The 25,789-nt window shown below is 40.1% G+C and overlaps 1 protein-coding gene across 2 annotated transcripts in view; it reads left to right on the plus strand.

The window, feature by feature from the left end:
* The window catches only part of BRCC3 (BRCA1/BRCA2-containing complex subunit 3), a 43,823-nt gene extending 22,013 nt beyond the window's left edge, over positions 1 to 21,810 (plus strand). For both annotated transcript variants that reach the window (XM_070066866.1, XM_002722205.5), the window contains exons 6-11: positions 5,289 to 5,377; positions 6,819 to 6,874; positions 16,874 to 17,005; positions 17,516 to 17,559; positions 19,063 to 19,229; positions 19,877 to 21,810. In XM_070066866.1, the coding sequence (XP_069922967.1) occupies positions 5,289 to 5,377; positions 6,819 to 6,874; positions 16,874 to 17,005; positions 17,516 to 17,559; positions 19,063 to 19,214 (473 nt within the window). In that variant the 3' untranslated portion in view covers positions 19,215 to 19,229; positions 19,877 to 21,810. The remainder of the gene's footprint in view (positions 1 to 5,288; positions 5,378 to 6,818; positions 6,875 to 16,873; positions 17,006 to 17,515; positions 17,560 to 19,062; positions 19,230 to 19,876) is intronic.
* The last annotated feature ends 3,979 nt before the right edge of the window (positions 21,811 to 25,789 follow it).

The following is a 25,789-nucleotide window of genomic DNA, read 5'->3' on the forward strand; positions in this document are numbered from 1 at the left end:
ATTAGCATCACTTCCTGCCTGTTTGAAGAATTCCTTTTAATATTTCTTGTACAACAGGTTGGTAGTCAAATGAATTGGGGCAAAATGATGAGTTTGTTTCTTTTTTCTTGTAGTGTTGAGAATCATATTATTTTTAACCTTGGAGAAATTGATGATAGTGTCTTGGATAGACTTGGTTGAGCTGAATTTAACTGTTGACTTCTGGTCTTTCTGTACCTGGATAGCTATACCTTTTCTAGGTCTGGAAAATTTTCTCTTATTAACTCTTTGATATGCTTTGTATCCCTTTGGCCTTCTCAGGTCCCTCTTGAATCCCAGTTACTTGGATATTTGTTCATTTCATGCTATTTCCAATTTTCTGTGAGGATCCTCCATTTCTCTTCATTTTTTCTTTTTTTCTCTTCCAGCTATATATTTTCAGATAGCCAGTCTTTGAGTTCACTGAGTCTTTCTTCTGTTTAATTTAGTCTGCTATTGATACCTTCAATCATGTTTTTAATTTTGCTTAATGTATTGTTTTGCTCATGGACTTCTGTTTGATTTTTTTTTAGTATATGTGTTACCAAAGTGAGCATTGTTTGTTTGTTTGTTTTTGCAATTGCTTCTATCTTCCTATTAAGTTTCTCTATTAAAATATTTAATTGTGTTTTCCTAAAGCTCTTGGGTTTCCTTAAAACAGCAATTTTGAGTTCTTCATTTGAAATTTTTTGCCTGTTTCTGGTACTTTATTTTGTTTATTCGGTGAAGTCATGGTTTTCTGAAGGTTCTTTATGCTTGTTGGTATATAATGTCACCCGTGTATTGTAGGATTAGATATGTTTTTCTGTTCTTTGTGATCTTTGTTTCCTGTCCTTGCAAAAAATTTAAGCAGCCTGTTTATTTACTTTGAGTCTGTGGACCCTTCCACTATTTTAATATTCTATGATGCTCTAATTTGAGGTTTCTTTGTGTCTTTGATGTATTTTTACTATTTCAGCACTAGTGGTGACTCATCCCAGATTTATCCCAAATCATCAGTTACTGTGCTGTTCAGAATAAAAGACTTCATCTATTCCTGTAAGCTGGTTCCTGTGCCTTGTGTATATCCAGATTTGTGCGTAGTTTCTGATCTGTGGGATTCTACTTTACTCTGGACCTCACCATTAGGGGCACCAACTCCAGTTTAATACGGAATGTCAACACCCACCTCTCATTTCTTCCTCCAAGTGAACAGTTACTGTTTTTGTATTCTGCTTTATGGGTTGGGGGAGGAATGAAGTGGGAAGTCCCATGACTCAGAAAGCTGGATCACACCTGGAGCTTACATCTACGCAGCCTAGTAGTAGAAGCAGAACTGAGACTCAGGCTGCTATAGACTTACTGATGCTAAGGTGGAATCATGGCCCAAAACTGCCAGAAACAGCAATAAGCAATGCTGGCTTGCAAATAAGTTCAATTGACTTGGGCCATGGATTTGCACTGAAGTGGCATCTGCCCAGTGTTGACTTTTACCTGCCCAGAACAGAGTCCCAAGATACTGTCCTGTGCTCACTTTCAGACCCTACTCCCCACTGCTTAAGTTGTACTCCTTGCTGTCTGCCTGAGGTAGGAAGGGGAATAGTGGAGGCAGTTCCTTGGGTCCCACGTTAGTCTTGCTTTCTTGGGGCCTTTCATAGTCTTGTAGGTGCTCACCAGGCCTACATAAGACTAGTAGTGATGCTAGCTGACATATAAATCCATCCTACTGTGGTGCAGCTCTCTGCCTCATGGCAGGTATAGAGGCTCCGTGTGTGAATTCTGCCCTTGTGATAGAGGCCTGGTGCTAGGCCTCACAGTAGAGAGACTGGCACTAAGTTCCAACACAATTTCCCGAACTCATTTTCCCACCCTACGATCCTGTGGTTCGAGTTGTACTTCCTCTCTGCCCAAGGTTGGGGAAGGGGTATTGGAGGGAGTCCCCTGTCTGCTTTGGCTGATATTAAGATGGGTCATATCAGGGTCTAATTATCACCAGATTGTACACAGTCTCGGGTGTGTGCTAGGCCTGTGTATGTAGCTGCTGGTGTTAAAAACTGAGATGACTCCATCTCACCAAGGCATAGCTCTGCCTGATGCTGGGGTAGATCTAGAGGGTCTATCTGTGAGTACTGGCCTGGGGTTAGAAGCCTTTGGGTTCTGTCACTGGATCTCACTGCAGCAGGCCCAACACTGAGCTCCAAGTCAGAGTCCTGTGCTCACTTCCTTGCCCTGCTCCCTGCTATTGGAGTCTTGCTCCACTGTCTGCCAGAGGTTGAATAGGTGTGGTAGAGTTCATCCCTTGGCTAAGAGAGATCCAAAAGTTGTAGTGCAAATACTGGTCTGAGAGGGGACTGTGGGGCCCTGTCTTTCACTAGGTTTTACTGTGGTAGACCTAGCACTGAGTTTCAAATCTAAGGTCAAAGTGATACAGGCACCATTTTCCTTCCTGCCTTCTTCAACGTGATTCTTCTTCGCTTTACACTAAAACCAGACACTGTGGTCTCTGCCCTGGTTTCCATAGCTCTTGTGAAAGTAGTCGGGGAGATGGTCACTGGAACATCTAACCCAGATGCCATGTTGTCTTTAAGTCTGAAAGGTACAATTTACTTTTTTTTTTTTTTTTTTTTTTTTTTGACAGGCAGAGTGGACAGTGAGAGAGAGACAGAGAGAAAGGTCTTCCTTTGCCGTTGGTTTACCCTCCAATGGCTGCCGCGGCCGGCGCGCTGCGGCCGGCGCACCGCGCTGATCCGATGGCAGGAGCCAGGAGCCAGGTGCTTTTCCTGGTCTCCCATGGGGTGCAGGGCCCAAGCACCTGGGCCATCCTCCACTGCACTCCCTGGCCACAGCAGAGGGCTGGCCTGGAAGAGGGGCAACCGGGACAGAATCCGGCGCCCCGACCGGGACTAGAACCCGGTGTGCCGGCGCCGCTAGGCGGAGGATTAGCCTAGTGAGCCACGGCGCCGGCCCGGTACAATTTACTTTTAAAAATTATTTAGTGGGGCTGACGCTGTGGCGTAGTGGGTGAAGCTGCCATCTGCAGTGCCAGCATCCCATATGGGTACTGGTTCGAGTCTAGCTGCTCCACTTCCCATCCAGCTCTCTGCTATGGCCTGGGATAGCAGTAGAAGAGGGGCCCAAGACCCAAGGGCATCCACGTGGGAGACCTGGAAGAAGTACCTGGCTCCTGGCTTCGGATTGGCACAGCTCTGGACATTGTGGCCAACTGGGGAGTGAACCAGTAGATGGAAGACCTCTCTCTCTCTCTCTCTCTCTCTGCCTTTCCTTCTCTCTCTGTGTAACTCTTTTTTTTTTTTTAATTTTTTTTTTTGACAGGCAGAGTGGACAGTGAGAGAGACAGAGAGAAAGGTCTTTCTTTACCGTTGGTTCAACCTCCAATGGCTGCCGCAGCCAGCACGCTGCGGCTGGCACACCACGCTGATCCGAAGCCAGGAGCCAGGTGCTTCTCCTGGTCTCCCATGCGAGTGCAGGGCCCAAGCACTTGGGCCATCCTCCACTGCACTCCCTGGCCACAGCAGAGAGCTGGCCTGGAAGAGGGGCAACCGGGACAGAATCCGGCACCCTGACCGGGACTAGAACCCGGTGTGCCGGCGCCCCAAGCGGAGAATTAGCCTATTGAGCCACAGCGCCGGCCTCTGACTTTCAAATAAATAAATAAATCTTTAAAAAATTATTTAACATTTGGTATTTTAACTTGTCTTAAAAAGATTTTATTTATTTATTTAAAAGGCAGAGCTATGGACAGACAGTGACAGAAGGAAAGTCAGATCTTCTGCTAGTTCACTCCCCAAATGGCTGCAACAGTTAGGGTGGTATTTTAACTTTTTTAAAAGATTTTATTTATTTATTTGAGAGGTAGTGTTACAGAGAGAGGGGAAGGGGCGGGGGGGGGGACTTCCATCCGCTGGTGCACTCCCCCAAATAGCCCCAATAACTGGAGCTGAGCCAATCTGAAGCCAGGAACCAGGAGCTTCTTCCGGGTCTCCCACGTGGGTACAGGGGCCCAAGTGTTTGGGCCATCCTCCACTGTTTTCCCAGGCCATAAGCAGAGAGCTGGATTGATGGAAGAGGAGCAGACAGGACATGAACCAGTGCCCACATGGAGTGCCGGCGCCACAGGCAGAGGCTTAGACTACTATGCCACAGCGCCAGCCCTGACATTTTAACTTTTAAAAAATGTTTGTTTATTGTCATCTACTTAGAGTCACTTACTTGTGCACACAGATACATATACACACATACACAGGCAAACACATGCACACACACAGATCGTGAGTGAGCAATCATGAGCGCTATTGATCTTGCCACTTGCTGGTTCATTCTCCAAATGCCTGTAACATCCAGGCTGGGCCAAGATGAAGCCAGTAGCCTGGAACTCCATCCAGGTCTCCCACTTGGGTGGCAGGGACCCAAGCATTTGAGTCATCATGTACTTCCTCCCAGGATGCATTAGCAGGAAGCTGGATCAGAGGCAGAGCAGGTGGGACTTGAACCAGCACTCTAATGTGAGATGCTAGTGTCTGGAATGGTAGAAAAACTTGCTGTGCTACAGCATCCACCCCTTTAATTTCTTTTATTTTTTACAAGATAACAGGTTCATGAAAATTGTACACATTTATCAGGTACTACATGATGTTTCATTACATTGTGTAATGTCCAATCAGAGTAAATTTATTTATCTTTTCAATATTCAACATTCAACATTTCCATATCTTCCAGGTTTTTTAAAATAGAGAAATATATAGTACATAACATTAACATTATCTTTAGTACCCTGTCCCTCCATCCCCACTTCTCTCTCCAGCCACTGGTAACCACAATATTTTTTAAACTTCTATGAAATCACCTATCTTTTTTAAACATTTTATTTATTTACTTGGGAGGCAGAGTTACAGACAGACAGAGGCAGAGAGAGAGAGAGAGAGAAGTCTTCCATCCACTGATTCACTCCCCAAATGGCCACAATGGCTGGAGCTGGGCCCATCTGAAACTAGGAGCCAGGAGCTTCCTCTGGGTCTTCTATGGGTGCAGGGGCCCAAGCCCTGGGGCCATCTTCTACCACTTTCTCAAGCCATAAGCAGGAAGTTGAATAGGAAGAGGAGCAGTCAGGAGTTGAACTGATGCCCATATGGGATTCTGGTGCCACAGGTGAAAGCTTAGCCTGCTACACCACAGTGCCAGCCCTGAAATCACCTATTTTTTGGGCTCCACATATGAGTGGGATCCTGTATATTTGTGGTTTATTGACAGAGGACTTTTATCTTTATTTTCAGATGTTCGCACACAAGCCATGTACCAGATGATGGATCAAGGTTTTGTAGGACTTATTTTTTCCTGTTTCATAGAAGATAAAAATACAAAGGTACTGTCATGTATGTTATGTTATCCATGCATTTATACAGAGTAGAGAAAAATATCTGCAATTTTATTATGGTGGCCAGGAAAAGGTTCAGTGAGAAAGGTCACTGAGTCAGGGCCTGAAGGTGAAAAAGGAGGAACATTCCAGGCAGAGGAAACAGCCAGTGCAAAGACCCTAAAGTGAGTATAGTACATTGAAGAAGTTGGTGTGGTTATAACAGAGTGAGGAAGACCATCACCATACATCCCAGTTTGTCTCTGTCAGTCCCAGGTTTATGCTATTTAGTTAGCCCCTTTCCTTCTCAGAAATGGATTCGTTTGGACAAGAACTCATTCTGTCATCTTAAATGAGGTCCAAAAGATAATGTGGGGGGATGGTAACAGCTCCTTTAAGACCTTAGCTTTGACTCTGAGTTCAGAAGTCACTGGAGGTGACTTTGTTTTTAATAGGATCTCTCTAGGTACTATTTTGATAATAGACTGGGAGAGGGAAGCTAGAATCCATGGCTTCAGTGAAACCAACTGGGAACATATTACAGTAATCCAGACAAGAAATGATGGAGATTTGAGCACAAGGCTAGGATGGAGATGGTGATAAGTCATCAGATTCTGTATATATATTGCTATCTAATAGTAACAAATGCTACCATTTATTATCTATTGTGTGACAGGCACTTTTTAGGTGATTTACGTAAATATGCTCTGACTCTGACAGTAAGCCTATGTGGAATCTTCTTACCCACATTTTACCGATAAAGTGAAGCTCAGAGAAGTTAAGTAGTTTGATTCATGGTTACTTTTGCCATTTTTTATTTGGATTCTGCTTGAATTAAATTCTACCTGAATTTTATATTCACATCAAGAGATTTTAATATGTGTCCAAACAAAAAGCAAATTACCGTTTCACATTATAGGTATCAATTCTTTCAAGAATTCCAAGGGTTTCTATCATTTAGAATATTAGTTATATTCTCAGAATCTGTGTTAATGACTATTTTGTATAATATCACTCTTTTCCAGAAACATTAAAGTTCAATACCTTGAACTTAGTTCATTCTAAATGCCTTCAGCTTTATCATCATGTATTTATGTACTTATTGTTATCATAAATAGTTGTTGGCAAGTTTGAATTTCCAACATTCTAGTTTGAATATTCTGATTTTTAGGTTCTTGGTTCCAAGATTTGTCAGGAATTCTTTGTTTCCCATAAGTAGATGTTGGCTGTGGCCATCTTAGGTTGATTGAGAATATGATCCTTCTTATGTAAATTGGTTTATGTATCTTTGGAACCTCTTAACCTTCCACTTCCAGAGGGGACTTTGGATTCTATATTAGAGTGTACTAAATTGCTGTACTTTTTTCAATATTAATCCTTCTTTGTGTGACATTTCTTTCTTTCCTTTTTTTGTTGTTGTTTTATGGATTTTTGTTTGTTTCTTTTCTAGACTGGCCGAGTACTCTACACTTGCTTCCAATCCATACAGGCTCAAAAGAGTTCTGAGTAAGTATGACAAATTAGAAATATATATATGTATTGATGGGCTAATTTCAAGTCTAGGGAATTGGTTATTCTTTTGTTTTATTTCTCTTGCTGGTAAGACACTAAAAACTCTATTTTTCTACTTATGCTCATTAGCAGCTTTATGAACAGTTAAAATCTTTTTAGCAGCTTTGATATTGGGTATATAGGCAGTTTCTTCACTGTAATTAAGTCACTAAAACTATTTCATTTTTCTGGTTAGTTGTAAATCAAAAGTTGTATAGAAGAGTATTACAAGTTTATATAGATTCATGTCTGTGAGGTTCATAGCAGTACTATTCAGAACAGTCAACTTATGAATGGATTAACAAAAATCTGTATCCATTCAGAGAAATATTATTCATTAAAAGGAAAGAACTGAAACATGCTACAACCTGAAAGAATTTTGAAAGTATACAAAGTGAAAGAAGTCAAATGCAAAAGGTCACATATTCTGTGTTTTATAGGAAATAGCCAGAATACCTAAATTCATAGAGGAAGAAAATACATTGGTAGTTGACCTGGTCTGGCAGGAGTGAAAAATGGCTATAGAGTTTATTTTGGGGTGATGAAAATGTTTTTGGCCAAATAGGAGAGGTTGTCACACAACATTGTGAATATATTAAATGCCTCTGAATTATTCACTTTAAAATGGCTAATTATATTTTATGTGAATTTCACCTCAATTTTTAAAAAATGAACAAAGGGCTTGAAGAGATATTTCTTCAAGGAAGGTATACAAATGGCCAAAAGTACATGAAAAGCTGCCCAACCATATTGGTCTTTAGGGAAAGGTGTATAAAAATCACAGTAAGATGCTGCCTCCCACACAATAGGCTGACTATAATTTTTTTAGGAAAAGGAAAATAACACAAGTTGGCAAAGATGTAGAGAAAATAGAATTTTCATCTGTACTGGTGGAAATTTAAAGTGGTTCAACCACTGTGGAAAAGTGAAACAGAATTGCTGTGTAACCATGCAACTTCACTTTTAGCCAAGACCGGTGTTAAAACAAACAAGAATTGTACATGAATGCTTAACGCAGGGTTTTTCATAAACTCTGGTTCAGTTTCTTCTGAGGTTTTTCTGTGCCTTGTAGATGGTCTGTTTCTTGCTGTGTCATCACATATTCATTCCTCCAGGTACATGCATCCTTGGTGTCCATTTGTATATCTACATTTCCCCTTCTTTTAAGAAGAGCAAGATTAGGACCCTCTCTCAGACTTATTTTAACTCAGTCATCCCTTTAAAGGCTCTGTCTCCAAATACAGTCACATTTTGAGGTACAGGGACTTAGGACAGAGGTAGAGAGTGTAAAACCTGCAGGTTATATAAGGCACATGAAATCATTTGGTCTGGCCCTGCCAAATGGGACTTGAGTTTTCCACCCCTGGGCTAGGACTTCAACATACATATTTGGAAAAGGTTATACTGTAGCCTATAACAAGAAGTTGCTGCTTACTGGGTACAGGGTTTCTTTTTTTGGGTGAAAATATTGTGGAATTAAGTTAGTGGTAATGGTTGTACACCATTGTGAATATGCTAAAGTCCCTGAGTTACATACTTTAGGTAAGGCCATAAATTTTGTTTTCTGAATATTATCTCAGTTAAAAGTGAACAAAACCAAAAAATAGCTGTAGATTAAAAGATACATCATTCATATCATCATAGTCCAGTCATAAAGTAGAAAGAAGTGTTCAGCAATTCAAGAAATAAAAGATAGATAGATATGAAATGAATAAATAAATCTGTCCCTTCTTGCATAAAACATAGCTGTCTATATAGAAAAATCTCAATAAATCTACAAAAAAGTTTCTAAAACTACTAAGTGAGATCACAGGATAGAATGTCAACACACAAAAAGCAGTACTATCTTTATTTCTAGAAACATGAAATTTAAGGCACTGGTGCCGTGGCACAGTGGGTTAATCCTCCACCTCCAGCACCGGCATCCCATATGGGCACTGGTTCTAGTCCTGGCTGCTCCTCTTCCAATCCTGCTCTCTGCTATGGCCTGGGAAAGCAGCAAAGGATGGCCCAAGTTCTTGGGCTCCTGCATCCACATGGGAGACTGGGAAGAGGCACCTGGCTCCTGGCTTCGGATTGGTGCAGCTCTGGCCATTGTAGCCATTTGGGGAGTGAACCAATGGAAGGAAGACCTTTTCTCCCTGTCCCTCCCTCTCACTGTCTGTAACTCTACCTCTCAAATAAATAAATAAAATCTTACAAAAAAAGAAATATGAAATATAAAAAAAATCTTTAAAATAATACATTTATAAAATGAAATAATTAGGATTAAATGTATCAAGATGTGTTGGATCTGTATGCCAGAAACCACACAGATGGAAATAATCAAAGAACACCTAATCAAATAGAAAAATAAACCATGTTCCCAATGGGGAAAAGCTGAATGTATTCTCTCTGAGATCAAGGGATGCCCATTCTCACTATTTCTGTTCAACATAGTATTGGAAGTCCTAGACAGAGCAATTAGGCAAGTAGAAGAAATAAAAAGCATCCAAATCAAAAAGAAGGAAAATTACAAGTCTGCAGCTGAAATGATCTTTTATATATAAACTTCTAAGGACTCTATCAAACAACTGTTAGAACTAATAAAACAGATTCAGTCAAGATGTAGGATACAAAATTGGCATGCAAAAATCAGTGGCATTTCTATACATTAAATATGAGTTATCTGGAATAAACTCATAAAACAATTCCATTTATATAGCATCAGAAATAATAAAACTTTTTGAAATAAGTTTGACCAAGGAGGTGAAAAATCTATACCCTGAAAAGGACAAAATATTAATAAAAGAAACTGAAGAAGAAAAAATTAATTGAAAGTCTGTATTAATAGACTACAAGACTTAATATTCTTAAAATGTCCATACTATTTCATGCTGTCTATAGATTCAATGCAATCCCTACCAAAATTCTAATAATTTTCTTATACAAATAGAAAACACAATCCTAAAATCCACATGGAACCACAAATATTTCCGAATATCCAAAGCAATTTTGAGAAAGAACGAATATTGAGACATCACATTACATAATTTTAAGGTATATATAAAATATATATATAAAGATTTATTTTGAAACAAAGAGTGACAGAGACAAAGAGAGATCTGTCCCCTAGTTCATTCCCCGAATGGCTACAACATCTGGAGGTGGGCTAGGCCAAAGCCAGGAGCCTGGAGTTCCATCTGGGTCTCCCACATCAGTGGCACTTGTACTATTTTCCAGTGCTTTCCTAGATACATTAGCAGGGAGCTGGATCAGAAATAGAGCAGCTATGACTTGGACCAGCATTCTGATATGGGATGCCAGTGTCACAAACAGTGGTAGCTTAACCTGCTGTGCCACAATACTGGCCTCTACATAAAATATCTTTAATTTTTTTTATTTTATTTATTTGAAAGGCAGAGTTACAGCAGAGTGGGAGAAATAGAGAGACCTTTTACCTACTGATTTACTCCCCAAATGGCCACAAAGGCTGGACCTGCGTCAGGCTGAAGCCAGGAGTCAGGATCTTCATCTGGATCTCCCATATGGGTGCAGGGTCACAAGGATTTGGGCTATCCTCTGCTGCTTTCCCAGGCGCATTAGCAGGGAGGTGGATTGGAAGTGGAACCGGCACCCATATGGGATGCCACCAGTGCAGGTAGAAGCTTAACCCATTATACCACAATGCCAATCCACATAAAACATCAATAACAACTCAATTATCAACTGCATACAAAAGCTCTACAGTTCCCCCGCCATTTTATGTTATTGATGTCACAAACTATATCTTTATTTATTGTGTACCTATTAACATAGATTTGAAAAAATTTCTGCCATTAATCCAAATCAGTTGTTTTCTAATTTCCTTCTTTTTTCTTCCTGAGCTCCCATAATGTGCATAATGGTCCACTTGATAGTGCCTATGAGTCCCTTAAGCTCTCTTAACTTTTCTTCCATCTTTTTCCCTTGGTCCTCTGATTTGGAGATTTCACATGACCCATCTTCAAGTTTTCTGATTCTTTTTCTGTCTTATAAAAAGTCTTCTGTTGACTTCACAGTGACATTTTCAGTTGAGGTACTGTTTTCTGCCTCCAGTAATTCTGTTTGGTTCTTTTAACATTTTTCACATTTCTGTCCTTATCTTCATTTTATTCATACACCACGTTCCTGATTTCATTTAGTTGTCTACCTCTATTCTCATTTAGCCCATTGAGCATCTTTGTGATGGCTAAAAGACAACCACATCTCCTAGTCTTTTTTTAGAAAGCTTTTACTTAATAAATACAAATTTCATAGGTACAGCTTTGGGAATATAGTGGTTTTCCCCCCATGCCTGCCCTCCCACTTCTACTCCTGTCCCACTTCTTAGTCCATCTCCCATCCCATTCTTCATTAAGATTAGTTTTTAATTGACTTTATATATGGAAGACCAACTCTATACTAAGACTTCCACAATTTGCACACAGGCACACAAAGTATAAAGTACTGTTTGAAAACAAGTTTTACAGTTAATTCTCATAGTACAACTCATTAAGGACAGAAGTCCTACATGGGGAGTAAGTACACAGTGACTCCTGTTGTTGACTTAACAATTGATATTTATGATACCAGTGGTTGCCTGAAGCTCTTGTCATGCGCTGCCAAGGCTATGGAAGTCTTTTGAGTCCACAAACTCCGTCAGTATTTAGACAGGGCCATAAGCAAAGTGGAAGTTCTCTCCTCCCTTCAGAGAAAGGTACCTCCTTCTTTGATGGCCCCTTCTTTCCACTGAGATCTCACTCACTGAGATCCTTCATTTAAATCATTTTTTGCCAGAGTGTCTTGGCTTTCCATGCCTGAAATGCTCTCATGGGCTTTTTGGCCAGACCAGAATGTCTAAAGGGCTGATTCTGAGGTCAGAATGCTATTTAGGGTGTTTGTCATTCAGTGAGTCTGCTGTGTGTCCTGCTTCCTATGTTGGATCATTCTCACCTTTTTAATTCTATGTAATGTTATTAGCAGACACTTGGTCTTATTTGTGTGATCCCTTGAACACTTATTCTATATGATCAGTTACACACTTAAGATGATCACTTTAACATGTAAGATGCCATTAGTACCACCCAGCTTAATGGGATTTGAAGTGTGATGGCAAGTTTTTAGCTTTACCCTAGCCTGTGGGGACGTGTGCCAAACTACGTGTACGTCTCCTCTCTCTCTCTTATTCCCACTCTTATTTTTCACTGGGATCTATTTTCAATTGGATTTAAACACCTATGATGAATTCATGTAAAGTAAAGAGTTCAATCAATGGTATTAAGTAGAAAAAGAAAATAGTAAATAAAATAATAAACTTCTTTGATAGGACAAGAGTTGATCAAGTCATAGCTTCTCATAGTGTCAATTTCACTTCTACAGGTTTCTTTTTAGGTGATCTGTTAGTTGTCACAGATCAGAGAAAACATATGACATTTGTCCCTTTGGAACTGGCTTATTTCACTCAGCATGATGTTTTCCAGATTCCTCCATTTTGTTGCAAAGGACAGATTTCTTTTTTTTTTTAACTGCTGCATAGTATTCTATAGAGTACATACCCCATAATTTCTTTATCCAGTCTTCTGTTGATGGGCATTTAGGTTGATTCCATGTGTTAGCTATTGTGAATTGAGCTGCAATAAACATTGAGGTGCAGACAGCTCTTTTGTTTGCCAATTTAATTTCCTTTGGGTAAATTCTGAGGAGTGGGATGGCTGGGTCATGTGGTAGGGCTATATTCAGATTTCTGAGGAATCTCCAAACTGTCTTCCATAGTGGCTTTACCAGTTGGCATTCCCACCAACAGTGGATTAGGGTACCTTTTTCCCCATATCCTCGCCAGCATTTGTTGTTTGTTGATTTCTGTATGAAAGCCATTCTAATGGGGATGAGGTGAAACCTCATTGTGGTTTTGATTTGCATTTCCCTGAAGGCTAGTGATCCTGAACATCTTTGTTGGTGTGATATGTTTCTTATAGGCAGCAAATAGATGGGTTTTGTTTTTGAATCCATTCAGCCAGTCTGTGTCTTTTAACTAGAGAGTTGAGACCATTTACATTCAAGGTGACTATTGATAAATAATGGCTTTGCCCTGCCATTTTTCCAAAAATATTCTTATCTTTTTACTTCAAATTTCCTTTGTACTTTTACTGAGAGATTTTCTTCCTTTACCTTCTTTCATAGTGATGACTGTGTTTCTGTGTTTCTATGTGCAACATATCCTTAAGCATCTTTTGCAGGGCTGGATGAGTGGTGACAAATTCCTTCAATTTTTGTTTGTTAAGGAAGGTCTTTATTTCACCTTCATTCACAAATGAGAGATTTGCAGGGTATAATATTCTTGGATGAAAGTTTTTTTTTTCTCTTAAGACTTGGACTATATCTTGCCATTCCCTCCTAGCCTGTAAGGTTTCTGATGAGAAGTCCACTGTGAGTCTAATTGGAAATCCTCTGAAAGTAATCTGGCATTTTTCTCAGGGTTAAGGGCATGCCTAGGGTGACACACCCAGGTTTGGTGTGATAAATCTCTCTCTCTCTCTTTTTTTTTAATCAGAATGAAAATTTATTCTGCCCAGCTAAGCTCCTCTCCTCAAATGAGACCAAAGCCTGAATGCTAGCCCCAATGGTTATATTTGTCTGCTCTGTCCCAGGGACCACACAAAGGATCTGTGCAGTTCTCAGTATAAGTTCAGATTCCCCAGCAATATCTCTCACTAGGTATCCAGGAACCCCTGAGCTTGTGGCATCTCCCACTGTGACTGCCCAAAGTCCCAGCCACACCATGAGTCCTCCCACACACCCTCAGTTTTTTTCATAGTCCTGGTACAGAAAACACACACAGTCACAAGCTCCTAGCCCCCTATTTGTTCTCCCCACCAGAGTCATGAGTCTCCACTCTGCTGGGCATAGATAAGAGCTGGCACAGCTGTTACGTTAGGTCCAAAATGGCACCCGCTCTGTTGGCTTATTATAGGACACCGTTGTAACACAATTGGGGAGAGAGAAATGTGTCCCATGCTTTTTTTTTTTCTCTCCTCTAGTTTGGCTGATATACTATCCCCCATGGGACTACAACCTGGGTTCCCTCTAGGCTCTTCCTACCACATTTTCACCAGTGGCTTAGGCTGCTGCAGTCTGGTTTCACTTCACTTTCCAGCACTGTTGGGTAGGCTCTCAGCTGCTGGAGTCTTGAGCCATGGGTGCACATGCCCTCCACGATGGTCCACCGTGTCCCTCTAAATTAGGTAGGATTTTCTCTGTCTTTTTCCCCCTAACTTTTCCCTGAGACTACGCTCTCTCTACTTTTTTAAAACTATCTTCTCCTGGGCTAGAGCAACAAGCTCCCTCCCTACTCTTCTAGCACCATCTCCTAGTCTTTACAGGACAGGCTGCATGCAGAGAAAGACCTTCACCAATTAGACCAGTTAAAGAGTCTTCTTTTCTGAGGATTTGTCTTTTCCAGAATTGTGCATGTGCTTTTAGTAACCTAAAAATTCCCTAAGTTGTTTGCCCCTGCTTCTTTTCAGAAGCCCATAATCTCTTACTCCCAGTGGCAGCTGCCTGCACAACGAAAGTTCTCACATGCTGTATCAGTTGTGCTGGTTTTCATCAGCTTCCTGACAAGGCTTCCACTTCTGTCGGTCAGGAAAGACAGATACTTTAGCCTCAGGCAGTTCCTGGACTGACCAGATGCTGTACTCCTGGTCCACTCTTTTTTTTTTTTGCACCCTAAGGGAGGACCCCCAGTGTAGGAGGTTTCCTACCCACTGTGCAATGGTAGAACAGATAGGGGGAGGTACATGGATAGACATACAAAATGCCACAGATTTTCTGACCACTTTGGCTGGAATCATTTCTAGGTTTTACATTGGTTTTGGTGATATAAGTTTTCTCACGTTTCTTACAAAGGTACTGTAGTCTACAGTGTTTACCCATAATGTCTAGGAAAAACAGGGCCTGAAACTTTTCAGTTTTCTATTTTACTGCTTTACTACATTTGGTTCATTTTTGCATTCGTTTTGCTCATTTTCCCCTCTAGTTTCTTTAACATTTTAATAGTTATTCTAAACTTCCTTATCTACTAATTGTGTCATCTGTGAATCTTCTACTGACTTTTTCTTTCGATCATTTATTATATTTTCTTGATTCTTCATACCTTTCCCCCTTTTTTTGGTTATATGCCATATTTGTTAAAAGAATCATAGATATTAAGCTAAATAATATTATTCTCCAGAGGCTACATACCCATTCCGGTACCAAGCAGCTAAAATAGGAGGCTTATAACTTCCATCTAATTAGGATGAATCTTTTAGTGATTTTCTGTTTTAATTTGCTGGGATTTGAGTTTCTCCACCTTGACACTGCAATTTTATCAGTCTATACTCATAAGCCTTTGAAGACTATTCAACCTCTTTTTAAAGAGAGAGGGAAAAAGAGAGCAAAACATCAATATCTTCCATCTACTAGTTCACTCCCAAAATGCTACCAATAGCCAGGGCTGAGCTGGACTGAAGGTGGGAGCCCTGAACTCAATCTAGGTCTCCCACATGAGTAGCAAGGACCCAAGCACTTGAGCTGCCTCAAATGATTTGCATTAGCAGGAAGCTGAATCCAAAGTAGAGCCCAGGACTCAAGCCCAGGAATTCCACTATGGGATGTAGGCATCCCAAGAAACAACTTAACTACTGTTCCAAACACCTTCCTACTCGTTTCAACTTCTTGTAAGTTTCTTCCTCTAGAATTGATAGCTACCTCTTCAGGAAAGCTGCCCCTAAATGTCAGGCTCATATCTAGTTTTTTTTTCTACTTTCCCAGTTGTTGGTCCTACAATTACTCATTGCCTTGGTAGCGCCCAGTGATTTTCCACAGAAGTTATTTTACTTGTCTCAGATATTCTAGTTGTTTTCAACAGGAGAACTGGTCTTAATCATCTAGTTTGTTATCAGAAGCAGAATTTTTGTCATAAGCTTTGGCTTTCTACTTGCTTTGGTCCTGGGATTGTAATTTGGAACTATTTCTGCTCATGCTCCTGGAAAACAGTAGAAACACTGTTAAGTAGACTAACAGCAGCTGCAGATTGACTTCTTCAAAGTTTCTGGAACTATCGGTAATAGTAGTTACTGTGTAATAGTAGTTACCACCTAACCACCATGAAATTTTCTTTTATGAATTCTTCCCTGACTACTTGGATGAGGAGAAAGGGGGTACTTGTAATTTGCTATAATTTGTGTTGCATCTGGTTGTGTTAAGGGGCCTAGACATACTACTGGGTTGGAAAAAGAGAGAGGGGAGCTGGATTTCATGTTGCTTTACCATCATGTGCCAGTGAGGCCTCCCAATGCCATGGGAACTCAACCTGGATTCTCCACTGATGGAGTTTTAGGTATGAGTATCTTTAGTGAGACATGGTAGAGGTAGATTGGTTGGCTTTGGTAACAAGCATATCTGTTTTTCCCCACTCTAGCATTAAAATACAAGTATTTGTGAAAAAAATTTTTTAACCTATTTTCCCCCAAGGTAGATAATGGGAAATGAGGGCCACTGATGAACCCTGAGTTAGAACAAGTGAGCATTGAATGCTCTATCTGATAGAGTCATTGAAGAGTCTGCAATTCCCCTTCCTCAGGCTTTATGATCAATTTATGCAACCTCATTGACAAATTCCTGACTTAAAACAGTATTGATTAGCTATTTCCTTTGTCTGGCTTCTATTAACTTTGCAGAAATGACCTTGAATTCTCTATGGGACTAGAGAATATTGACTCTGCAAATGGGCTTCTAGTTTACTGCCAGATGAACACATTTTCAACTTTATGTACTTAGAAGTTTAGTCACTTAATGAATTATAGTGATGTTTAACCTTTGAAGTAAGGTGTGTCACAAAGTCTCAAAACTGTAGAGAACTTTGGATTATGATAACTTGGGGTTAAAAAACAACCTGATCTGGTTACCTTGCAGGTATGAAAGAATTGAAATCCCAATCCATATTGTACCTCATGTCACCATCGGGAAGGTATGCCTTGAATCAGCAGTAGAGCTGCCCAAGATCCTGTGCCAGGAAGAACAGGACGCATATAGGAGGATCCACAGGTACAAATCCTCCTTGCTCCTCTTTTCTACTTCTCAGGGACTAGTATATATTTTCTTCTGTCCTTTTATCTTTAACATCTTAACTCTTGAGCCTTTCCTTTCACCTCTCTGTAAGATAGCTTTATAGTAGTTTCTAATCAGGTTTCTCATGTTGTATGGTAATTCTCCCTTTTTAACATTTGTTTCTCTCCTGCTATACTTCTTTTTTGATACTTCTATTTTGTTTATGAAAATAAGGTAAACCACAACATCTTAGTAGCTCTGTGTCAAGGTTTCAGTGACACAGTAATTTCAGAATTGTCTCTTTGAATTATCTCTTGAATCTTTGAATAAATTACATCTCCCCATAATTAAAACAATAACAATAATGGGAGCTTAAATAATACATATTAACCTAATCTAGTTAACAAAGGTCTCATATAGTTTATCATTTTGTTATAGTATATTGTCATTTTATTTTCCTTTCAATGTTTCCTTTGCTAGCAACCTAAACTATTTTCATTCATTTAGCCTTACACATCTGGACTCAGTAACCAAGATCCATAATGGCTCAGGTAAGATTTTTTTTTTAAGATAAATGATGATTCCAGAAATGCTCTGCTGACAGAAGAAAATTTAGGTGTAAGTGATTGAAAGGATTGGTATAAGTTATCCTTAAGTTTCATTTCTCAGGAGCATTACTGATCCTGCTCCCAGCATTTCTTATGAACCTGGTAGATTGTGCTGCCGAAGGCAGCACATACACTAAAATTGAACCCAGTGGACCCCTGAGTACTGTAAATGCAACCTAAAGTAAGACAGGAAGAAAGACAGGAAAGAGCTTTGTGGTAGACCTACTCAGTGGTGTGCTGGCACATGTTTAACAGCCAGTTCCCAGGGAGGAAGAAGAGCCCTCATTTGTTATGTATGCTAGTTTCCAGCTCTCAGACTTTCTGAAGGTTTAACAGTTGTCTCTTGGGCATTGGTATGAGCTAGGACTTGAAAGACATAGATAGACAAAATTTTGAAATTCATGCATTCAAAAAATTCATGTAAGATGCATATTTAAAAATATGCATGGACTTCAATTTGGGGCACCAAAATAAACTTATCTTTTAATTCCATTTGCCATGATCTTTTTGAAGGGGATTCTTTGGGATGATGGAAATGATCTATATCTTGACTTCAGGTGGTTACATGGGATATACCTTTATCAAAGCTCATGGACCTGTGTACTTTAGATTGGTTCATTTTGGGAGCAGACATTTGGTACAGTGATTAAGCCTCTCTCTGCTTGGCTCCTGACTCCAGTTTTCTGCTAATTCAGACCCTGGGAAGCAGCAAGTGATGACTTAAGTGATTGCATCCCTACTACCCACGTGGGAAACCTGGATTGCATTCCTGGCTCCTAGCTTTGGCCTGACACATCTCTGGCCATTGTGGGCATTTCAAGAGTGAACCAGTGAAAAGGAGCTCTTTCTCTGTCTCTCTTTCTCTCTCTCCCTGACCCTGTGTCTTTCAAATAAATAAATTAAACAATTTTTAAAAACATTAAAATAAATAGGTTCATTTTTGTCTGTAAAGAATATCCTGATAAAGCTCATTTTAAAAGTTAAAGAAGTAAGGGAAGACAATCTAGGAGAATACTTTTCAAACTCTTGAGAGATAATGGCCTAAGTGTAATCTGAAGCCCTGAACTCACAAAAGATTGACTAAATAAACATAAAAGGCTTTTTCAGACCCTGACAATATGGGAGATCTGAAGCACTGGGGAGAGGAATGCTTCTGTGCCTTTGAGCCTTTGTCTAAGGGGAGTAAAGAGCTGGCCATCTTTCTGCTCCCTGCACAGCCAGGCTTCTCTCTGGCTTACCAATCCAAGGGTATCAAGTATCTTTGTTAAGCGCCTCTGTCTTTTACCTGGCTGACAATAGAAATCATTTACCAGTCCTACTCATACTTTTTCTACTTCTTCCTCCTCCAGCCCCCTTTTTCTGTGCTCATGATTGGAGGGCTGTTGGGGAAAAGCCAGAGGATAGTGCTTTTCCACAGTTATCTCATCTTTGTCTTTCCTGTTGAAGTATTCACCAAGAATCTGTGCAGTCAGATGTCAGCAGTCAGTGGACCTCTTCTACAGTGGTTGGAAGACAGATTGGAGCAAAACCAACAGCATTTGCAGGAGTTGCAGCAAGAAAAGGAGGAGCTTATGAAAGAACTTTCTTCTCTAGAATAAAGAAGACAAAATGAGGTAAAAGGAGCTCTTTTCAATCTGTGTGCTAAACATGGTCTGACACAACTCTACTCTCTGCCCTCATTGAGAAGCATGCATCTCTGTCTTCCTTCATCACTAAAATGTACTGAGGTACCTCTCAAACGTTAATTCTACATAGATGCTCTTTCTGCCAAATAGGAGAGTTCTAGCATAGTGGACTCTGAAGCAAATTCCTATTGAATAGATCCCATCTACCTAGGAATTTTCATTATAAGTGTGTTTTCCAGAAACATTAAAGATTTAGGATATAATAGAGTCAGGCCTGTTGCATACTGGAAATTGAAGTGAAAATTCAAGGAATTGGAAGAAAGAAAACAAAAAGGGCCCAGATTCTGTTAACAGTGATACAGGTTATTTGCATTTTTGTTTTTTCTTCATGATTCACCCTATATTATTGTTTTTCAAATTTCAAAGGATAATCTGGAACTACCTACATCAGAATCAATTGGTGATCAAACTTTGTCTTTGGAGGTAGAAACTAGAAATCCACATGAACTGCCCAAATTTCCAAGGCATACTAATGTCTCAAAAATACTAACCTAGGATATATGAAATGTAAATAATATATTTTCTCTGGTTCTCCACAGCCACAGTTCCTCTCTATTCTTTTTCATTCCCTATAGGAAAAATGAAGTTATTCGTGTAAAATGAATTAAGATAAATCAATTTTGAAGAAGAAAAAGTTGGAGGACTCATATTACCTGATTTCAAGACTTACTATAAAGCTATATCAATCAAGATTGTATAGTATTGGCAAAGGAATAAACACACATACCAGTGGACCATGCCCAACTGATTTTGATGAAGTGCAAAAGCAAATCAATGGAGGAAGGATAGCTTTTCAAACAAATTATGCTGGAACAATTATACACCCCTGTGGAAAGAAAAATACCTAAATATCTCACCTTTATAAAAGTTTTAGCTCAAAACGTATCATGAACTTAAATGTAAGATGTAAAACTATAAAACTTTCAGGAAAATATCATAGAAGAAAAAATTGCAGGACCTTGACAAGTTCTTGGACTTCATCTCAAAAGCACAATCCAAAAAAAAAAAAAAAAGAAGAAGGTGATGTATTGGATGTCATCAAAATTAAAAACTTTTGTTCTGGGGCCAACATCGTGACACAGTAGGTTAAGCTGCTTCTTGCAATGCCAGCATCCCATACCAGAGCACTGATTTGAGTCCTGGCTACCCCATTTCCAATCCTGCTTCCTGCTAATGTGCCTGGGAAGGCAGCAGAAGATGGCCCAAGTGCTTGGGGCTCTGCCACCCATTGTGGGAGACTTAGTTGGAGTTCCTGGCTCCTGGCTTCAGTCTGGCTCAGCCCCAGCAATTGCAGCCATTTGGAGAGTGAAGCAGTGGATGGAAGATCTCTCTCTTGTCTCTCCCACCCCTCTCCATCTCCCCCTTTCTCTGTTACTCTGCATTTCAAAGTAAATAAAATAAACCTTTTTAAAAAGTTTGTAAAACTTTTGTTTTATAAAAAGGTTAAGAAGAAAAGACAAACTACAGATTTAAAGAAGGTATTGTTGCCAAGTATGTATCAATCTTGAATATATAAAATATGCTTGAAACTCAACAATAAAAAACAATCCAGTAAGAAAATGGACAAAAGACATGTATAGACATTTCACCAAATAGGATATGTGAATGGCAAGTAAGCACATGAAAAGATATTGATATTTATCAGTCATCAGAGAATACAAATTAAAATCACAATAAGATGTGACTTAAAACACCAGAATGGCTAAAGACAAAATAGTGAAAATGCCAAATGCTGTTGGAGATACAAACTGGATCTCTCATACATTGCTGATAGGGATGCAAATTGGTGCAGTCACTTTGAAAAAGAGTTTGACAATTTCTTATAAAGTTAAACAGTTAACATGTGACCTAGCAATTGTACTCCTGGATGTTATCCCAGAGAAACCTATGTTGGCACAAAAACATGTACACAGACATTCGTAGCCCAAATTGGAAACACCCTAAATGTTCTGCAACATGTAAGTAGTTCAACAAACCATCTGTACCATGGAACGCTGTTCTGCTATGATACACACAGAACAACTTGGATGGACCTCAGGAGTGTTTTGAGTGAAAAAAAAAGCCAATCTGAAAAGGTCATACTGTATGATTGCATTTATACTTATATAGCATTGTTGAAATAATAAAATTATGGAAATGAGGAACAGATGAATGCTTGCCAGGAATAGGGAATGCATGACTATAAAGAGATGACACAAGGATTACCTTTGTCCTGATGGAAAAGTTCTTTATCTTGATTGTGGTATTGAGTATGTGAATACATACCTGTACTAAAATTATGTAGATCTACACTCATACAAATGAATGCATGTGGAATCTAGTGAAAAAAGAATAAATCTGTAATCTAGTTAGCATTATTACATATAACATTGTCAATGTCTTGATTTTAAAATTGTAAGACTGCAACATGGGGATAAACTGAGAGAAGGGTACATGGAACTCTGTACTATTTTTTAACTTCCTGTGAGTCTATAATTATTGCCAAATAAAGTTTAAAGTTTTAAATAAGGAGCTAGAAAGTATGGTACCTACTTTATGAAATAAGAAAGGGGTGGGCCGGCGCCACGGCTCAATAGGCTAATCCTTCGCCTGTGGCACCAGCACCCCTGGTTCTAGTCCTGGTCGGGGCACCAGATTCTGTCCCGGTTGCTCCTCTTCCAGTCCAGCTCTCTGCTGTGGCCTGGGAAGGCAGTGGAGGATGGCCCAAGTCCTTGGGCCCTGCACCCGCATGGGAGACCAGGAGGAAGCGCCTGGTTCCTGGCTTCGGATTGGCACAGCACGCCGGCCATAGCGGCCATTTGTGGGGTGAACCAATGGAAGGAAAACCTTTCTCTTTGTCTCTCTCTCTCCCACTGTCCACTCTTCCTGTCAAAAAAAAAAAGGCAAAGAAAAAAGAAAGAGGTGATAGAAAAGATCTGAGGAGGATCAAATAATTTGACAATCTAACTTTGAGTGTGTACTTCTTTCCCTTCCTGCTTTTCATTTTCTTTGTGTATAAAATGAGGTGAGAATTGGTCACCACTAAGGTTCCTTTTAGCTCATTGTTCAGTCTTTGAAGGTCTTTAAAGTCAAAAAGAAGAGTGATTTGAAGAAGACATCAATACTTTCTCAGCTGTATTAAAATAATGCATTCTGGCTGGTGCCATGGCTCAATAGGCTAATCCTCCGCCTGCGGCACCGGCACACCGGGTTCTAGTCCCAGTCAGGGTGCCGGATTCTATCCCGGTTGCTCCTCTTCCAGTCCAGCTCTCTGCTGTGGCCCAGGAGTGCAGTGGATGATGGCCCAAGTGCTTGGGCCCTGCACCCGCATGGGAGACCAGGAGAAGCACCTGGCTCCTGGCTTCGGCGGCCGCAGCGCACCAGCTGCAGCGGCCACTTGGTGGGTGAACCAACGGAAAATGAAGACCTTTCTCTCTGTCTCTCTCATGTCCATTCTGCCTGTCAAAGAAAAATAATAATGCATTCTAACACACAGTCCTGTATCCCCTTGTGGATACCAGATACTTCATTTTTTAATCAGTCAAGACTCTGGTGAAAACAATATAGACCTCTCTCTGTTTCCTTATCTGCTTTTACATTCAACTCATTACATTCTGACCTCTGTCCACATCACTCTTCTGAAGCCATTCCTGCCAAAGTCATGGGTTACCTTCATATAGTGATAGTAGATACTTTGCCTGTCCTCAATGAAGCTCTCAGTCTTAACAAGTTGGTCACTGTTGGAAACTGTCTCTCCTGGCTTCTGCCATTCTATTTTCTGATATTTTTCTTCTCAGAATCATTCATAGGCTTCTCTGTGTTTACTTAGATATATGCAATTGACAGGCAAATCTATATATCCATACCTCTGTGAACTGTGGACCTGTGTTTCTACCTTTTACCTACTAGGTATTTCTACTTGGCTGTTTTAATGGCACATGAAACTTAGTTCATCTAAATTTGAGCTTATGGCTTTCAATAAACATGGGAGTGCAGATGTCTCTTTCATATGCTGATTTTGTTTCCTATGCATATACTCTCAAAAGATGAGAGGCACACACAGAGAGGTCTTCTATCTGGGGGTTCTCTCCCCAAATGCCCACAGTAGCCAGGGCTGGGCCAGGCTGAAGCCAGGATCCCAGAACTCCATCTGGATCTCCCACATGGATGGCTGGGACTGAAGCACTTGAGCCATTATCTGCTGCCTCCCAGGATGCATTAGCATAAAGCTGGATTGGAAGTAGAATGGCTGGAACTCTTATTGGCACTCTATAATGGGATGTGGATGTGTCAAGTGGCCACCTAACCCACTGCAGCACAAGCCCACTCCAGTAAACATGTTTTATAAGTAACAGTGCACTCCAAAGTAATAAGTAATATAGTGAGTTAACAAACCAGTCACATAGTGCTTTTATTATCAAGTATTATGCACTGTGCATAATTGTATTTATGTATGGCAACACAGCAGGTTTGCACCAGGCATCACCACTAACAAGAATAATATATTGCATTATGATAGTATGAAGGCTACAAAGTCACTAAGTGATGGGAATTTTCCAGCTCCATTATGATTTTTGGATAGCACCATCATGTATACAGTCTATCATTAACCAAGTCATATGGTACATAACTTAGTGTGTATAAACACACAGATGTGTGTCTTTATGTTTGAAATCCATGCATAGGTGGGTCCCCCAAAAGCTTATGGAAAATATGTATTATGAAAAAGCCATGCATGAGTTTCAAACATTTTGAGCCAAAATAAACTTTTTAATAGCAATAAAATATATTTTTATTTATTTTATTGAGTCATGTTGATCTCTAACACCATTCCCCCATCACCATTGCTGCAAGAATATTGTGAACTTTGTCTTTGTAGAAAATTAAATCCAATTTACAGACATTTTCAAAACACTTGTCTAATGTTTCCAGGAATACTTGAATTAGATTCAAAATGCCAAGTTCACTTCCTGAAAAATCAACACAGAAGACAAAATATAACATTGCAAATTGTCTGTAAACCAGTTTGCTATCAGATCTTCCAAGTAATAGTCCTCCTAGAAAATTACATTTTCATCTCTCTCAGATTCCCTGATGATTTGCTGTGGTGCATCTTGACTGTAGGCCTGGTAGAACTTGGAGAGCTGTGGCCTCTGTACTTGTTGAAGATGAGGATCACCTTGATTATGGCTGGATGGGGCATACCCAGTAGGCATTGGGGGCCAGGTGGGGATGGTACATAATCCTCACCTTGAGATTTCAGCAGTGATTCTTCCCCACCCACTGATGTACGTGCTCAAAAGCTCTAAATTTATCTTTTAGTTCTATTTTTTCTACAAACTTTTTTGAGGGACCCTCACATGAGTGAGTGTGTGTGTATATACCTACACACATTTCTTAACTGTCCACTAAGAGAGACTAGAAGTGACACCCCAGTAGTTGTACAGACCCAGAACCAAGACAGTGGTTTTCCTATATTATTGAAAGTTAATGAGAATTGAGAATCTAGAAATAAGCTTATACATCTATAGTCAAGATTTTGACAAGGATGTCAAGAATGGGGAAAGAACTGTGTTCAACAACTTGTGATTGGACAGTTGGATATCCACAAGGAAAAGAAAGAAGCTGGACTCATACCCCATACCATATACTTGTATGAGTACGAGGGGAAAATGTGTATTGTGAAAAAACTTCACATGTATTTCAGAGGTTTTCTTGTGCATCAAAATAAAGTATCTTTTAATTCCACTTCCATGAGCTTTTTGAAGTACCCTCATATTAACTCAAAATATGTCAGACTTATATGTAAGAGTTGAAACTATAAAATCCTTAGAAGAAAACACTAATAATTGTTTTTTACCTTGAATTTGGTAGTGGATTCTTAGACACCAAAAGTATAAGCAACAAAACAAAAGCCAGATAACTTGGGCTTCCTGAAAATTTCAAGTTTGTGCATCAAAACATCAAAATGGGGTAGGCATTGGCACAACAGTTAAGTCACCTCTTGGGACACTGCATTCCATGTTGGATTGTCTGGGTCGAGTCCTGGCTACTCCAATTCCAATTCTGTTTCCTGCTAATGAACACCATGGGGGGCAGTAGATGATGACTCCAGTACTTGGTTCTCTCCCACCCATATGAGAAGCCCAAATGGAGATCCACACTCCTGGCTTTTGCCTGACCCAACCCTGGCTGTTGTGGGCATTTGGGGAGTGAACCAACAGTTGCAGGATCTTTCTGTCTCTTTTTCAGAAAGAAAAAAGATTTATTTATTTGAAAGGCAGAATTATGAAAAGAGAGAGAGAGAGTTCTTCCATCCACTGGCTCACTTCCCAGATGGCCACAATGGCCAGAGCTGAGCTGATCTGAAGTCAGGAGCCAGGAGCTTCTTTAGAATCTCCCATGTGGGTGTAGGGGCCCAAGGACTTGGGCCATCTTCCACTGATGTCCTAGGCCATAGCAGAGAGTTGGATCAGAAGTGGAGCAGCCAGGACTCAAACTGGCAGTGC

This window comes from Oryctolagus cuniculus, chromosome X (genome assembly GCF_964237555.1).
Source record: "Oryctolagus cuniculus chromosome X, mOryCun1.1, whole genome shotgun sequence".
NCBI classification, from domain to species: Eukaryota; Metazoa; Chordata; class Mammalia; order Lagomorpha; family Leporidae; genus Oryctolagus; species Oryctolagus cuniculus.